This window comes from Perca flavescens, chromosome 6, assembly GCF_004354835.1.
Source record: "Perca flavescens isolate YP-PL-M2 chromosome 6, PFLA_1.0, whole genome shotgun sequence".
NCBI lineage: Eukaryota > Metazoa > Chordata > Actinopteri > Perciformes > Percidae > Perca > Perca flavescens.
Window position 1 is genome coordinate 3,450,309 of NC_041336.1, and position 18,377 is coordinate 3,468,685.

At 41.9% G+C, this 18,377-nt stretch overlaps 1 protein-coding gene across 1 annotated transcript in view; it reads left to right on the plus strand.

Moving 5' to 3' along the window:
* Window positions 1-18,377, plus strand: part of tg (thyroglobulin) — a 53,563-nt gene that overhangs the window by 24,881 nt on the left and 10,305 nt on the right. Inside the window, 20 exon segments of the mRNA XM_028579807.1 lie at window positions 1-120; window positions 621-764; window positions 2,192-2,356; window positions 2,535-2,639; window positions 2,774-2,883; window positions 3,122-3,227; window positions 3,899-4,102; window positions 5,247-5,417; window positions 5,512-5,598; window positions 7,107-7,178; window positions 9,229-9,366; window positions 9,732-9,908; window positions 10,192-10,306; window positions 10,540-10,619; window positions 11,228-11,374; window positions 11,636-11,701; window positions 14,277-14,411; window positions 17,177-17,373; window positions 17,443-17,645; window positions 17,939-18,026. The exon segment at window positions 1-120 is cut by the window's left edge and continues 39 nt beyond it. Of these exon segments, the coding sequence (XP_028435608.1) occupies window positions 1-120; window positions 621-764; window positions 2,192-2,356; window positions 2,535-2,639; window positions 2,774-2,883; window positions 3,122-3,227; window positions 3,899-4,102; window positions 5,247-5,417; window positions 5,512-5,598; window positions 7,107-7,178; window positions 9,229-9,366; window positions 9,732-9,908; window positions 10,192-10,306; window positions 10,540-10,619; window positions 11,228-11,374; window positions 11,636-11,701; window positions 14,277-14,411; window positions 17,177-17,373; window positions 17,443-17,645; window positions 17,939-18,026 (2,630 nt within the window).

Here is an 18,377-nt window from a genome sequence, read left to right on the forward strand (position 1 = left end):
GGGGCCTTCTGAGTAATATCCGATCCATGCTTACGTCAGAACCCAAACTGGTTTCCGTGACAACACCGATCTTCGGCTGTTCCCGTGGTCACCGCCTGGCCAGTGACGGCGAAGGCTGCGGTAAGATCAGTTCACGTCTTTCGTTCATCTCAGCCGACGGTAACATTTATTTATTTTTATTTATTTATATCTTTTATTTGGAACATGTAAATTAAATACAACATCCAAAGAAAATAGTAATATAAAAAAAAGTTAAAAAATAAAACTCTGTACACCTACCCCTTTATACCCTTCCTTTCCTATTAAATGAGTTAGCTACAAAACAATAAGTCAACAGAGATAATACATTTGTAATCAATGAAAATTCATATATTTACCTATAAACAATAATTATACACATACTACACATTGTTCAATGTAAGCCCAAATAATTAATTGCGCTGTATTTATCTGTACCTCTGGAATAGAGTTTCTTTGAACATCTTTTTAAATTGGAATATGTTTGGACATTGCTTTAATTCATTACTTAATTTATTCCACAATTTAGTGCAGCTGACCGATTGTGGAATAAACATCTGGTCCGTGTTTCAGTTTCTCTCCGTCTCCGCTTGTCTTCGCAGTCGTCTGTCCCGCCGGGAGTTACTCCAGAGAGGGGGCGTGTCTCCTCTGTCCTCAGGGAACCTATCAGGACGAAGAGGGGCGGGACTTCTGCGACAGGTGTCCCGGAGGCTCCTCACCTGCTGGAGCGTCATCTGTCAATCAATGTGAGTCCTCCCACAGAGAGAAGGAGAAGTCAGTGCCAGTCTGGTCCAGACTTTTTTTTTTTTTTTTCACTTTCTTTAACGGTTTTGTCACCTTTGGCGATGTTTTTTATGGTTTTTTAGTCAATTTTTTTTTCTGCCTTTTGTGGCTTTTTCAACATTCTTTTGTCTTAGTTCTGATATAGAAAGTTTTCAAAAATGGGTCAAATTTGACCTGAGGACAACCATATATATATATATATATATATATATATATATATATATATATATATATTTATTTTTTTTTTGACCCAAGGAAAACAGGAGAGTCTCATGTTGACATGGTTATTTTTTTTTTTATATATGTCAGGTGTGTTTCTGAATGAGTCCAGTGGGACAAAATATCAATACAGCAATATATTGTTGTCGTGCGATATGAGAATTGATATGCTGGCACCAAATACAGATTTTTCTGTCTTTTGTTTTTTAAGATTTTTTTGGGGGGCTTCTCCCTTTATTTGATAGTGACAGTGGATAAACAGGGAAGGGGGGAGAGAGAGAGAGGGGGGATGACATGCAGCAAAGGGCAGCAGGTCGGACTCGGACCCGGGCTGTGTGCCGTGGTAAATTAACCGATTTTACTTAGTTGGTCCAACAAATCTTTTTTATTGAGTTACTGCAAATAATTTGCCATTGTTGCGCATCTGTGCCTGCAATATGATGACTGGCAGAGAAATTAAATACTATTCTGTGTCAGTAGGTGGCAGTATAGCGCAATAATGACCTTGTTGATTTAAGACAATGGAATTACTGCCACCTGGTGGCAGTGACAGGATGTAAGCAGTAGGGCTGAGATCATCGATGTAAGCCTGCCACAGCGATGGATGCATTTTTAAAAAGGAAAAATGCAGATTCTGATCTAATTAAGCTACAATGTGTCATTTTGTAACATTTTTGGTTGGTGGTGTGCCGCGGGATTTTTTTTATCTAAAAAATGTGCCGTGGCTCAAAAAGAAGGTTGAAATACACTGAGCTAGAAGTCGCCCTTACATATTGATATTTAAATTAATAAAATAAGGCGCTGTGAATAGATTTCCCTGCTCCCAAAATTGCTTCATGGCTGCTCGAGGTGGCGCTTAACACATGAACGATAGCCCGCTATGCTGCTCCATTAGGCTGTGATTATGGGGCGTGTTTCAACCCAACCAGGAAAGAAAATGCCTGAGCACTCCATTGGATAGAACTACAACCAATCAGAGCAACGGATAGACCTACAGCCAATCAGAGCAACCTGTTCACGGGTATTTTGTAGTCCTAGTTAGATGTATTACTATAGGATTGTCTAGCAATATAAAGATTATCTCAGAATTGCTGTATTGTGATATTACCGGTATCCTGTGAGTCCTGATGTGCGTGTGTGTGTGTGTGTGTGTGTTTGTGTTGTTTGTTAGGTGTGACAGACTGTCAGAGGCGGGGCCTTCGGTGTTCGGAGCGAGGTGACTTCCTGTCAGCGCAGCCTGACTTCCTGTCTGGCAGGTGGAGGTGTGTCAGCAGTGAGGGGGCGGAGCTTGAGTGGACCAACAGTGACACGCCCCTGACCGATGACGAGTGCTCAGGTGAAGGATTACGTTCTGGATATTCAGTTAACTTTCACAGAGTGAAGAAACTAGAAAACATTCACAATTAACAAGCTGTCATCACACAAGTTTTACTTTTATTCCATAACGAAATGTGTGTGTGTGTGTGTGTGTGTGTGTGTGTGTGTGTGTGTGTGTGTGTGTGTGTGTGTTGCAGTTCTAAGCAGGTTTCAGGCTGTACCTGGATCAGATCTGATTGTCGGAGCTGAAGACACTGAAGTCCTGCAAACAATGACCTCTGACCTCATATCCTGTGTCCAAGGTGACACACACCCACACACACACACACACACACACACACACACACACACACACACACACACACACACACTCGTTATGGTCTGTAAGTGTGTGTGTGTTGACTCTGTTTGGTCTCTCTCTCTCTCTCTCTCTCAGCGTGTGCAGTGGAGCTGTCCTGCCACCATGTGGCGGTGTTCAACAGACAGACTCAGTGTGAACTGTACAGCACACACACTCTGAACACACACTGCAACACCTCCCAGCAGGTACACACACACACACACACACACACACACACACACACACACACACACACACACACACACACACACACACACACACACACACACACACACACACACACACACACACACACACACACACACACGCACACACACTGCAACACCTCCCAGCAGGTATACACACACACACACATTTGAAGATGTCATAAAACAGCTGTGTCTTCTACACAGACTCAAACATGTTTTTATTGTGTTCTTTCAGACCAGTGGGTTTCTGGGTAATCCTCAGGCAGAGCTCTTTGATTGGCTGAGCTGTTCTCTGAGCGTGAGGGGCGGGGCTTCAGATCTCCTGGTCATCAGGAAGAAAGGTACTGTCACATCGGCTAGAGATACTGACCTCACATCCTCACACTCCAGACATCATTATGGTCTGTAATTCTGTCTGTGTGTGTGTGTGTCTGTGTGTGTGTGTGTGTGTGTCTGTCTGTGTCTGTCTGTGATGTGTGTGTGTGTGTCTGTCTGTGTCTGTCTGTGGTGTGTGTGTGTGTGCGTGTGTGTGTGTCTGTCTGTGTGTGTCTGTCTCTGGTGTGTTTGTGTGTGTGTGTGTGTGTGTGTGTGTGTGTGTGTGTGTGTGTGTGTGTGTGTGTGTGTGTGTGTGTGTGTGTGTGTGTGTGTGTGTGTGTGTGTGTGTGTGTGTGTGTGTGTGTGTGTGTGTGTGTGTGTGTGTGTGTGTCTGTCTGTGGTGTGTGTGTGTGTGTGTGTGTGTGTGTGTGTGTGTCTGTCTGTGGTGTGTGTGTGTGTGTGTGTGTGTCTGTCTGTGTGTGTGTGTGTGTGTGTGTGTGTGTCTGTCTGTGGTGTGTGTGTGTGTGTGTGTGTGTGTCTGTCTGTGGTGTGTGTGTGTGTGTGTGTGTGTGTGTGTCTGTCTGTGGTGTGTGTGTGTGTGTGTGTGTGTCTGTCTGTGGTGTGTGTGTGTGTGTGTGTGTGTGTGTGTGTGTGTCTGTCTGTGGTGTGTGTGTGTGTGTGTGTGTTCATATCTCAGGTGAGGCCTTCTCCTCCTGGCGGCAGCAGCAGCAGAGCTTTGAGAGGATGAGGATGATGAAGGTGCTCTCAGGTGTGTTCAGGACTCAGGTGTTCTCCTCCAGACGGACCTCTCTCTCTGACGCTCATCGTTTCTGTCAGGATGGCTGCAGCCGTGACGCCTGCTGCAACGGATTCATCCTCAACCAGAACGTCCTCAACGGAGGTACGTTACCACGGAGACACCCGAGCGAAAGCATGAGTAAATGAATGAGCGAATAAACAAAGCACAGGCTCCTTAGGATCGAGCATTTAAAAAATGCCTCGTTATTCAATACAAAATAACGAATGAAGGGAATAAATGAACACTGGAAAAATAAGTGAGGAAGTAAAAGAACGAGTTATTGAGTGAGGACATGAAGGAAGTAAACAATCCTTCCAGAAAATTTTTTTTTGTGATTTTTGCGGGCAATATAAATGTGATGCAATATGTTATATATGATATTTATGCAATTTTATGCAATGAAATTGCAGGAACTTGCGAAAACTGCAGTTTGATGAAAAAGAGAAAAGAAAGTGATTCCCCCTAACACCCTGCTTTTCGATGATGTTCACGTCACGTAATTACATCACTTCATAACATTCCCATGGCAACAGGGGAAAATGGATGCTCTTGTGTGAAGTAAACGCAACATTTTTCAACTTTCTGCTAAGATATGTTATGGGACTTTTTTGCAACGAAAATGCGGGGATTATGAAATCATGCAAGCCCCGCATATTTTGCGCGGAAATCGTTTCTATACATGAGAAATTTCAACCAAATTGTCTAAAGTTAGAACGTGGTTAGTTCTCTAGAACGCTCTTCACAAGTAAAATAAATTATCAGTTTACTGCTTTCGTTAAATCTGGGTGTTTCTTTCAATTTTCTGGCAAGCAAAAAAGTGACAAAAATTTCGGGAAAAGCTTCAGAAACGTGGGAGAAAACAACAGCAAGAGAAAAAAAACATTGGCAAAGGTTTCAAGAACGTCGGGGGGCAAATAAAGCTTAAAAAAGCTTTAAAAAAGTGACAAAACTATCGAAATAGACGAGCAAAAAACAATAAGTTGCACGGTCGACTATGTGTGTGTTATGCTTTTATACGTATGTTTCTGTCTTCGTAAAACTTGTTTTTATTTTTAAAGTGCTATATAAATGAAATTAACTTGAATGAACAAATTGAGTGAATGAATAATGTGTGAATGTATGAATGAGGGAATGAAGACATGAAGGATTTCACTGAATAATTTGAATAATTTGAAGAAAAAGTGAATTAAACATTAGAGGCGGAGCTTTAAATCTCACTTCCTCCTCTGCCCCTCCCCCCACTCAGGCTCTCTGCTCTGTGGTTGGCTGAGAGCTCCGCCGGTGTTGATGTGCGGGGACCAGGACTGGGATGTGATTGGACAGGGAGCGGCCAGTCGTATCTGTGGGGCGGGGCTAACCTACAACGAGCAGCAGAGGAGCTTTGTGTTTGACTTCGGAGGACAAAAGTTCACCATCAGTGAGAAACAGAAATGACTGTAAACGACAAAACACAGTGGGACTCCAGCGGGGGGAACTAACTTCCTGTTTCCTGTTTGTTTGTGGTCTTCCAGCCGATTCGTCTCTGCCGGCCGACAGTAAGAACAAGAAGGACTACCAGGCCTCCATCATCAGCTTCCAGGCCATCTACCTCAACTCTGGTACCTGCACACAATTTATAGCTCAGCTGCACCTTATGGAAGCTCATTTCTGCCAATATGTTAAACAAAGATCCTGGGCGCCTGGGTAGCTCACCTGGTAGAGCGTGCGCCCTGTGTACAGAGGCCCACGTTCGATTCCACCACGGGCCATTTGCAGCATGTCATCCCCCTCTCTTTCCCACTTTCTTGTCTTCAGCTGTCTTATCCACTAAAGGAGGGGTGTCCAATGTTTTTTAGTCCAAGGACCTCTTAGCTAAAGGAGAGACAGAGGCCACGTTCATGCCGCAAGACTTAATTTGGATTCTTTGCTCAGATCCCAATTTTTTGTTTGGCTGTTCACGTTACGTTTTTAAAATGTGGCCTAGATCAGGTTCCAGTGTGAACTGTTTCTAACTGACCCGCATGCCCAACAGAACAATAACAATGACATCAGATGCAGCACGTTGTTGCACTAAAATTAGGGAGGTTATGGAGGAAGTCAGCATTTTTGCTTTTATTTCAAAATGTTTGTGTAATGGCAGCCGTAACATTAACAAGCATAACACTAATTAGGTCTAACAACTCCCTCTCCCTCCATTGACTTGCTCCATCACTGTTCTCCATGTTGTAGGCCTAGTCCGGTTTTTAATGTTACTGTTTGTGTCTCGGGCTAACTCCCACCGGAGCATAATTGTGATAAATGTCGATGTAGATTGAGGTTATAGTCGCTTCAAGTCCACCTTTGTTGTTCACACAGAAAATCAGAACTGGGTCTGTTTCAGGAAAACATATGGAAGTGGTCTAAATCTGATTTGAGTGTTCACACTACTTCTGAAGAAGTCTGACCTGGTCACTTGACCCCCCAAAAAAGAATCAGATTTGGGCCACTTTTGCCTGCAGTCTGAACGTAGCCAAAGTAGGGACCCCCTGCTACACATACTGTATACAATTAAGTTACATAAAACTGGGCTGCATGGAGGAAAATCAATGGCAGTGAATCTTTAAGCTTAACTGTATTAATACCATTTGTAAGCTTACCTTCTTCTTTAAATGTTGGATTCGTGTGAATGTATATTTTCAGACATATTATCATTTATTTTGGGAAAAATTATTTTTTAGACAAATGCACTAACTCCAAGGACCCCCTAGTGGCCCTGTTGAATATCTCTGCATTAAAGGCCAAAAAAGCCTAAAACAAACTGTTCAAACTGAAATATTCTCAGAATAATGTTATTAGTGTCTGTTGAATAAGTTTCTCGTTATATTTAGATACTAACTTATTTCGAGAAAGTTTCTCATGATGACTGAGAGACATGTTTTTATCTTATTTTTTATCTTATTTTTTCTATTATTGGCGTAAATGGGCTTCCATAGTGTTTTGCCATTAGCACGATAGTGCTAGCATTAGCCCCAAAGTTACAGGTCCCTGTTGCTGCTCTCACAGGGATCAGACAGCAGAGGAAAGATGGTTCTATGATTTATGGCGTTGGTATCTCTGTGTTGTTATTTTTGTTATTTTTGTTGGACAGATGCTGAGTCAGCAGCTGGTGGTTCTGGTTCCTCTTCCTGTACAGCAGCAGAACTCACTGCTCCTCTGGACGGTTCGTATCATACACTCAACACACGTCTTACTAATGCTGGGAACACACCGCTGGCTAAACGCCGAGAAGCTTAGATTTGTTCACGAAATACGTGCCTGGCTGGTCACACCGTCTGTCTTTCTATATACAATAAGATAAGATACATTTTATAGTCCACAAAGGGAAATTACTTTTGGACTCTGTCCGTTCCGCAGCTTTACAAAGACAACAATTCAATTTTATTAATAGTAACAAATCATAAGAGTTATCTCAGGACACTTTACAGATAGAGTAGGACTAGACAACACTCTATAATTTACAAAGACCCAACAATTCTAGTAAATCCACAAAAAAAAAGTAAAGAAAATAAGCATCTCTCAACACATCCTCTCATGCAACACAAAACATGCTCTCATATACATTAGACAGGTCCCTATATAGTAATACTCTCATATACATTAGACAGGTCCCTATATAGTAATACTCTCATATACATTAGACAGGTCCCTATATAGTAATACTCTCATATACATTAGACAGGTCCCTATATAGTAATACTCTCATATACATTAGACAGGTCCCTATATAGTAATACTCTCATATACATTAGACAGGTCCCTATATAGTAATACTCTCATATACATTAGACAGGTACCTATATAGTAATACTCTCATATACATTAGACAGGTCCCTATATAGTAATACTCTCATATACATTAGACAGGTCCCTATATAGTAATACTCTCATATACATTAGACAGGTCCCTATATAGTAATACTCTCATATACATTAGACAGGTCCCTATATAGTAATACTCTCATATACATTAGACAGGTCCCTATATAGTAATACTCTCATATACATTAGACAGGTCCCTATATAGTAATGCTCTCATATACATTAGACAGGTCCCTATATAGTAATACTCTCATATACATTAGACAGGTCCCTAGATAGTAATACTCTCATATACATTAGACAGGTCCCTATATAGTAATACTCTCATATACATTAGACAAGTCCCTATATAGTAATACTCTCATATACATTAGACAGGTCCCTATATAGTAATACTCTCATATACATTAGACAGGTCCCTATATAGTAATACTCTCATATACATTAGACAGGTACCTATATAGTAATACTCTCACATACATTAGACAGGTCCCTATATAGTAATACTCTCATATACATTAGACAGGTCCCTATATAGTAATACTCTCATATACATTAGACAGGTCCCTATATAGTAATACTCTCATATACATTAGACAGGTCCCTATATAGTAACTCCTCCTTTCAGTGGCAGTTTTTAATTGAACAATCCTGTAGCATAGCCCTTGCAAAATGAGGTATTGCACAACTAACATATTGCCCAACCCAAAAGCCTACGTATTGCACGAATGACACAATGCACTAACCTAATGCACAACCCCAATAGCCTACGTACAGTATTGTACAAATGACACAATGCACTGACATAATGCACAACCCCAACTGAAATAGCCTACGTATTGCACAACTATCATCTCTCTGTGTCTCTGTGCATGATGGCCTGTCTCGCTCTACACGGCTGAGAAGTCAAGACTTGCCAAAATCACCATAAACCTGGGTGTTTTATTTAGAAATTTGTTTTATTTTGTAAATTATCCGGTCTTGCTGCGGCCTTGCTGCGTTTGATTACCTACCTGGCTCGACACAGAAATAGAGAAGACGCTGATACGATGGCTGTTTAAGCTATTTACTGCAAAGTCAAGAACATAAATAAAGTATAGAACCATAAATACGGAAAAAGACACTATAAAGAGTAGGCGTGGGGGGGGATAGATACAGCATAGCAGCCTACCGTATCGATACATGGACACCAAGTCTGTTATAATATGAATTGCACATGATAATTTAAGTTTTTGGTACAAGAATAATAAAATCAATTGCTTTTTCAGTTCACTAGATGGTCGATCTTTGTAAATACAACAGGTTATAAAGTAAAGAATTTCATATCGTGATAATATGGCATTGCAGGGACATGATTTGACAGTATTAATTGTTTGTATTTGTGTGTTCAGTGTCAGTGCAGCTGAAGTTTGAGTCTCTGTCGGAGGACGAGGTCCTCGTGGATCCAAAGCAAAAACTCCCCACGCTCTCCTTCTGGCTCAGCAAGAACAACTACAACTCCCAGCAGGCACTGCTCTGGTGTCTCACACGTACGCACTTTGTGTTCCACTAACCTCTGTGTGTTTTCTTACAGAAGTGATACAAATAACACGTGTGTGTGTGTGTGTGTGTGTGTGTGTGTGTGTGTGTGTGTCTGTGTGTGTCTCTGTGTGTGTGTGTGTGTGTGTGTGTGTGTGTGTGTCCGTGTGTGAGTTTGTGTGTGTGTGTGTGTGTGTGTGTTTATGTGTGTGTCTGTGTGTGTGTGCATTTCTGTGTGTGTGTCTACATGTGTGTGTGTGTGTGTGTGTCTCTGTGTGTGTCTGTGTGTGTGTCTATCTGTCTGTGTCCGTGTGTGTGTGTGTGTGTGTGTGTGTGTGTGTGTGTGTGTGTGTGTGTGTGTGTGTGTGTTTTTCAGGCTGTGACGTGGAGCAGCTGTGCTCCGTCGCTGACCTCCGAGATGGTGACTCAGCAGTTTTCTTCAGCTGCTCCTTGTATTCAGACAGCAGAGTTTGTGGCGCGTACGACAAACCTCTGAGACGACCCTGCCGCCCCCTGCTGGACAGAGCGCCCAACAACACCTACAGCAAGAAGGGTAAGCTCTCCCCTGGTCCCATTTCTGTTGTTACATCCTTGATTCCTTTCCTCCCCTCCTCTCCTTGCGTCTTAGATGCTCCAACCTGAAATGTGAGCAGAGGAGGCGAGTAAGAGACACTAGGAGAGAGTTTAGTTTAGCTTTTAAGACCATAAAGGAAAGGAGACAAGGAGACATCCAGATGAGTCTGATTTCCACCTGATTTACTGTGTGTGTGTTTTCAGTGGATCTGTGTGTGTGTGTGTGTGTGTGTGTGTGTGTGTATGTGTATGTGTGTTTTCAGTGGATCTGTCCGGACCGGTGAAGAGTTTCTATGAGAGAGTTTCATTCCAGAAGATGGTTTCTTACTCAGTTCGCAGCCGAGTCAGCCTGAGAGAAAACACACCGCTGTCTAAAGGGTAACACACACACACACACACACACACACACACACACACACACACACACACACACACACACACACACACACACACACACACACACACACACACACACACACACACACACACACACACGTACACACACACATCCACTGCATTAATTGATTAGTTGTCTGCGTATTGGACATGGTGTGTGTGTGTGTGTGTGTGTGTGTGTGTGTGTGTGTGTGTGTGTGTGTGTGTGTGTTCAGGTTCATGGAGTGTGAGCGGCGCTGTGACGAGGATCCTTGTTGCCGCGGAATCGGCTTCGTCCGGGACACCAAATCACCAGGTAACTATAGGAACCACGGTTTGTTTCCTGATGCTTGTTTTTTTTGGTGACGTGATACAGATATTAATGTTAGTTTTCACTGTGTGTGTGTGTGTGTGTGTGTGTGTGTGTGTGTGCGTGCATGTGTGTGTGTTCATGTGTTTGTGTGTGTGTGTGTGTGTGTGTGTTTGTGTGTGTGTGTGTGCATGCATGTGTGTGTGTGTTTGTGTCTGTCTGTGTGTGTGTTTGTGTGCGTGTGCGTGTATGTCCCTGTGTGTATGTGTGCGTGCGTGCATGTCCGTGTATGTCCCTGTGTGTGTCTGTCTGTCCGTGGGTGTGTGTGTGTGTGTGTGCGTGCATGTCCTTGTGTGTGTCCGTGTTTGTGCGTGTGTGTGTTTATGTGTTTGTGTGTGCATGTGTGTTTGTGTGTGTGTGTGTGTGTGTGTGTGTGTATATGTCCCTGTGTGTATATGTGTGCTTGCGTGCATGTCCGTGTGTGTGTGTGTGTGTATATGTCCTTGTGTGTGTCTGTGTGTCTGTCTGTCCGTGGGTGTGTGTGTGTGTGTGTGTGTGTGCGTGCATGTCCTTGTGTGTGTTCGTGTGTGTGTGTGTGTGTGTGTGTGTTGCAGGTGGCTCAGACGTGGTGTGTCTGTCTCTGATCAGTCTCGGGGTTCAGACCTGCGGTGAGGACGACGCGACCACCTGGAGGACTCAGGACTGCAGCCCGTCTGCAGTAAAGACCACTCCGGACCCCTTTGGCTGGTACCAGAAACCTGGTACTGAATACACACACACACACACACACACACACACAGACACACGCACACACTGAAACACACATACACACACACACACACACACACACCAAATAAAAATCTGCCTGGCTCTATGGGAATTTAAAATAGTGGTGTATTTACTTATGCACACACACACACACACACACACACACACACACACACACACACACACACACACACACACACACACACACACACACAGTTACCGTGTGTAATCTGACGTCATGTGTGTGTGTCCAGTGAACCAGTGGAGTTCTTCTCCGGCTCTCTGTCCTCCGTTCAGCCTGCCAGCAACCACAAACAACGGTAAGACCCAAAAACTGCGATGCTGCTACAGCCACTAATGTCGACTCACAGTATTCCTGTACACTCAAACTTTCCCCACGATTTTTATAAACGAATACCTGATTTTATAAACAACATATGTTTATGTTTATGTCATCCTTGGCTCTAACCAACCTCCAGTTTCCAGAGCCAAGCCTTTAGGAGAAAACGACGTACGTTTCCAATATGAGCGTTAAGAAAATGGCGAGGGGAGGGTCAGACTTATTATCACAAAGAACTGTTTTTAAAACATGATCACCCACCATCAACATGACAGAAACATTCATAGGGTACCCGGCGCAGCGCAAAGGCCGACCCAAGAGTCTTTGCTAGTTTAAGACCGACCCAGTTGTCAGTTTCCCATCCAGCGCCCACGTCGTTTAAATAACAAATGCACCTGCACCCATCTGTGGCCCATGGGCGTGCTGGTCTTACAGGGAGGTGTGTTCAGGTGCATTCTGGGCGTGCTGGTCTTACAGGGAGGTGTGTTCAGGTGCATTCTGGGCGTGCTGGTCTTACAGGGAGGTGTGTTCAGGTGCATTCTAGGCGTGTTGGTCTTACAGGGAGGTGTGTTCAGGTGCATTCTAGGCGTGTTGGTCTTACAGGGAGGTGTGTTCAGGTGCATTCTAGGCGTGTTGGTCTTACAGGGAGGTGTGTTCAGGTGCATTCTGGGCGTGCTGGTCTTACAGGGAGGTGTGTTCAGGTGCATTCTAGGCGTGTTGGTCTTACAGGGAGGTGTGTTCAGGTGCATTCTGGGGCGTGCTGGTCTTACAGGGAGGTGTGTTCAGGTGCATTCTGGGAGTATTGCTATCTGGGGCAGCGGGAAGTGATGGCACCATTGACCAACAAAAAAACGGGTCTAAAGTCAATAACGCAGTATTTCATTGTTATTTTAACAGAGCATTAGTAAAATGCTCCTAGGCTCGTGTACAGCGCACACACACTATGCTTGTTACACACACAGGGACACACAGCTGCACACACACACACACACACACACACACACACACACACATGCAGAAGATTACAAATAAAAATATTACGGTGCAAATCCTCCATCATAACAGCAATGCTCCAAGGTCCAAGTGCGCCTGGCTTTTAAAGGGAATGGGAGATGATCTCTGATTGGTTGATGAATGGGAGATGATCTCTAATTGGTTGATTTCATGTTACTCCCAAAACACACCTCTGATTAATGAAGACACTAAGTACTACCCTTTAGAACCATGCGCCTGGAGAATATTTATGAGTTACTTTTTGTAAATATTTTAACTTCTCGACACATTTACAGAGGTATTTTGTCCGACGTATATGTGGGTGGAAATACTGCGAGCTCTCACCGTGTCTACGGACAGTTTTTTTCAAGATTTCTCCGAAATGATTCGCCCAAATCAAACTTTAGTAAGGGTGCAAGACCCGCCCCCAGATACAGATTAACCAGTCTGCTTTATTAGATTAGATTAGATTAGATTCCACTTTATTGTCATAGTGCAGAGTACGAGTAATAAGACAACGAAATGCAGTTTGCGTCCAACCAGAAGTGCAGAAAGAGCAGAAAAGTGCAACGTGATATACAAAGCGTAGACAGGACAAGAAATATTCAATTCAATTACATTTTATTTATAGTATCAAATCATAACAAGAGTTATCTCAGGACACTTTACAGATAGAGTAGTTCTAGACCACACTCTATAATTTACAAAGACCCAACAGTTCCAGTAAATATAGTAAAAATTATAGTGCAGTGTAGACAGTAGTTACCTTGTAAGAGCAAAATAAATATGGCTATGTAATATGAACAATGTATGAACAGCATGTACAAATATGTGCAATATAGTAGCAGTGACATAATAGTAGTAAGAATAATATAGATATATGCAGTGTATTAACAGAATATATTATAAGAAAACTGAATAAATATGGATATTCTGTATAAACCATAAAGACAGATATGTACAGTATGTACAGCTACGTGCATTGATATTTTATGGGACTTTGTACTGTGCTGTGTGCAGGAGTACAGTGAGTATTTACTACTACTACTGCTACTGCTGTTCACTGCTACTTTTAACAAGTTGACTTTACATAAAAATATATGCAAACTCAATGCCTTGAAAAAAGTAAGTTCAGTGAACTTAGTAATGGTAAATTAGAGCAGCTTAATTGTTCTGAGTAAACAATACTTAATAAACTTAAATTTTTAAGTGAACACGGCTTGTTCATTCTGAGTAAGTAACACTCAATAAGCTTATACTTGTTAAGTGAAGACAACTTGTTTATTTTAAGTAAATGACACTTAATTAGCTCATGGTTTTTAAGTTAATGAGTTAATGAATGTGAGCACTACTTAATTCTACTGACTTGTTTTCTGGTTCAGTTTACAGACTGAAAATGACGAGTAGTATACACATCTATTTAAAAAAAATCTATCTAAAAGAATGAAATCAGAAAGTTGGTTAAGATGAATCACATCATTTCTTTATTTTTAATTATCTGGCATTCACATAGTAAACCACCCTGCCATTTAACATCTGAAACTTGAGTTTTTGTGTCTCAGTGTCTCTGGACTTGTGGCGTCTCCTCTCTGACTCATCGGTCCTCGTCGACCCGTCCGTCTCTACGTACGATGTCATCCACGTGAGCCGTGACATCGCCTCTGACCGGAACCAGACCAGGGACTGGTGTCTCCATGGTAACCACTGCTAACAACAACAACAACAACACAAATAATCTTTGTGATGTACATGGCGACCTACGGGGGTCTTAGATGTTTTAATCCTCCTCTTGTCTTCGGGTCATATTTGACCCATTTTCAGGCGCCGGGATAGCTCAGTTGGTAGAGCTGGCGCCCGCATACAGAGGTTTAGTTCTCGACGCAAAAGCCGTGGGTTCGACGCCGACCTGCGGCCCTTTGCTGCATGTCATTCCCCCTCTCTCTACCCTTTCATGTCTTCAGCTGTCCTGTCAATAAAGGCCTAAAAATGCCCCAAAAATGAATCTTAAAAAAAAAATTTGACCCAATTTCAAAAACTTTCTATATCAGAAATTTGGGTTTTCTTTCAACCAAATTGTCAAAACAAATAATGCAGATGGTTCCGTAAAACCGTTACTCTTCACAAGTAAAATAAATGATCAGTTCACTACTTTCATTAAATTTGGGTTTTTAATTTGATTTGATAACATTTAAATAAAAAAAATAAAAAACTTCAAAAAGTGAATTAAAAAAACGTTAAAAAAAGGGACAAACTTAAAAAAAAAAACGATAAAAAAATGACCAAAAAAAGTCTGAAAAAAAAAACAAAAAAATTAAAACAAGTTTTAATTTAAATTTAAAACTTCTAAAAGTTCTACGGTGGACAAGAAGACAACACGAGTGTTAAAAAGTTGGACCGATATCTTCATATTGTTTGGACTGGTGTCTCCACGGTAACCACTGCTAACAACAACAACAACAATAATCTTTGTGATGTACATGGCGACCCACGGGGGTCTTAGATTACCACTATCCTCATATTTTTTGGACGACGGGTTAGATGGTTACTTCATTTTAATCAATCAATCCACCGTAGAACTTTTAGCTTTTCTGGGTCAAAATTTGAAATTAAAACCTTTTTTCCAAAATTTTGGTCGTTGCTGTTCCCGAAATGTTTGTCACTTTTTTCAACGTTTTTTACAGACATTTTTTTCCTTTTTTAAAAATTTTTTTTTGAATGTTTTTCTAGCTTTTTCTGACATTTTTGTGACTTTCTTTTCAACATTCTGTAATAAATCTTTTATTTCAAATGCTATAAAATCGAATAAAACAACCAAATTAAATCAAAGTAGTGAACTGATCATTTATTTAACTTGTGAAGAGCGTCGTATGGAACCATCTACGTTATTATTTTTGACAATTTAGTTTTTTTCTCATGTAGAAACTTTTAAGAAAAATGGGTCAAATTTGACCCGAGGACAACAGGAAGGTTAAGAACGGCCTTCATCTGTTTTTGCAAATTGACGCTTCAAACTTATTTGATAATGAAGTCACTTTTTAAAGCATAACTTTCAAACGTTCTCGGCTTATAATAATAAAAAAAGTTTTATTAAATTCAGGTAACACTACTTGATAAATACTTATTTTCTCTGGCTTAAAGTCCTCACTGATTTTCCCTTTGATGGACGGGAAGTTGGCATTACATTTCATCCTATAGGTCAGTGATCTTCAACAGGGGGTCTGGGACCCCTAGAGGGTCCACAGAGTTACTACAGGGGGGTCACCAAATTATTGTTAAATCCAACATATTATTAGCAAATATATATCAGCATATCTGTTAAAAATAAAAATAAAAAAAACATTGATGATATGCTAGGTAAGGTAGTCACTAAGGTAGCCATCACTAAGGTAGCCATCCACAGATATCAATGACAATTACTTCTGCTAAAATGTTTCTACATTCAATGATATTTTCACATATAGATTACTGCATCACAACCTGGTCACTCGCCGGAAATACAATTTTAAAACCCATAGAAATGTTATTCAAACAATCTATAAAAATACTTGATGAAAAACCTCTGTCATACAATCAGTGTAATATTTTGGGAAAATACAATAGGCTCAATTTTGAAAATTGTATTCATTTTAAAAGCAGTTGTCTAATTTATAAAGTTTTTCATGGACTTGCTCCACCTTCGCTTTCTACATACATTAAACCAAGGTCTGACAGAGGTTATTGTACCAGAGCCTCATTTAGAGGAGATATAGAGATCCCGCATAGAAAAACTACCTTTGGACAAACTGTTCTGTCTGTCAGAGGAGGTCATTTCTGGAACACCATCCCAACCAACATTAGAGAATGTCCAACTTACTGCACATTTAAAAAGCACTTTAAACTATTTCTTTAAAGTTCCCAGTTATGTCATCATTTTGACAAATTTTACAGATGTAATTTAATCTGTCTGAATGTGTGATAATGTGTTCCTTGTTTGATATTGTATATTGTCATATTCTTTTGCTTTGCATTATCTTGCATGTTGTTGTTTTCCTGCCTCGGGACTACAGGTGAAAATTAGCATTTATGCTATAACCTGGTTCATTTACAGTCTGTACAGAAATGTTAGATTGTTCATTAATGTGCACTGTCCCGAATAAATAAATAAATAAATAAATACAATTAAGGATTCACTGTTACACATGTATGTGTAACATCAAACATGATTTATAAAATCATGTCAACATTCTTTTAATAGCTTAGTATTCTATGAACTACAAAGGTATGCATAAAGGCTTTAGGGTGCCCTACAACTAATTGTAGGCCCAGTTTAATATGCAACTTAATTTTATACAATATACATAGTGGGGGTTCCCTGGTCTGTCTCTCTCTCAGTTAAGGGGTCCTTTAAGACCCCTGCTATAGGTGGTATTAAAAATCTCTTAAAAAGTCTTTGATGTAACTTGGAGAACACTTCCTGTTTCAGCCTGTCAGGAGGCGGAGTCTTGCGTGGCCGTGTCACTCGGTGAGACGGCGTCCGCCACTCGCTGCGTCCTCTACCCCGACACCACGGCGTGCGGGTTAAGCTCCGCCCCCAGCTCCTCCAGCCCCGCCTCTTCCTGCCGGCTGATCATCAGAGAGCCCGCCCCCCAGGTGTACCTGAGGACCGGTGAGCCAATCACAGCACAGTTATGAAAAAGGTTTGATTCCTCAACTTGTTGACAGAGTTTTTTTTTTTTTTTTTTTTTTTAGCGGTTGCCATCGGTTACGTCTGTCTCCATCCCTGGTCATGGCACCCTGCAGGGCGTTGCCGTGGAAACGCTGCTGGGCTCAGACAGGAGGACGGTCATTCAGTTTCTGGGAGTCCCGTACGCCCGTCCACCAATAGGATCGCTTCGCTTTGAAGCAGCTCAGGAGGCAGATTGGACGGGAACTTGGGACGCCACCAAACCCCGGTAACCACCTATCTGACTGTCTGTCTCTCAGTCTCACTGTCTGTCTGTCTCTCCCTCTCTGTCTGTCGCTCTAACCTGTCTGTCTGTCTCTATAACCTGTCTGACTCTCCCTCACTGTCTGTTATTCTGACACGTCTGTCTGTCTGTCTCTCTCTCTTTCTGTCTGTTTGTCTGTCTCTCTCTCTGTCTGTCTGACCAACCGTATGTGTAATGACTGTCGCTCCGTTTCTGTCTGTCTGTCTGTCTGTCTCTCTGTCTCTCTAACCTCTCTCCCCTCTCTATCTGTCCTTCAGTCCCAGTTGTATCCAGCCAGGTGATGAAGACTCTGCAGCCTCCAGTGAAGACTGTCTCTACCTCAACATCTTCACTCCTGTTGCTCTGGTGAGTCCTCGTCACTGTCCTAACCCTAACCCTCTAACCCTCTAACCCTCTAACCCTAATCCCCTAACCCTAACCCTAATCCCCTAACCCTGACCCCCTAACCTCCTAACCCTAATCCCCTAACCCTAATCCCCTAACCCTAACCCACTAACCCTAACCCCCTAACCCTAATCCCCTAACCCTAATCCCTTAACCTTAATCCCCTAACCCTGACCCCCTAACCCTAATCCCCCAACCCTAATCCCCTAACCCTAATCCCCTAACCCTAATCAACTAACCCTAATCCCCTAACCCTAACCCCCTAACCCTAACCCCCTAACGCTAACCACCTAACCCTTTCTCTTCATTTTC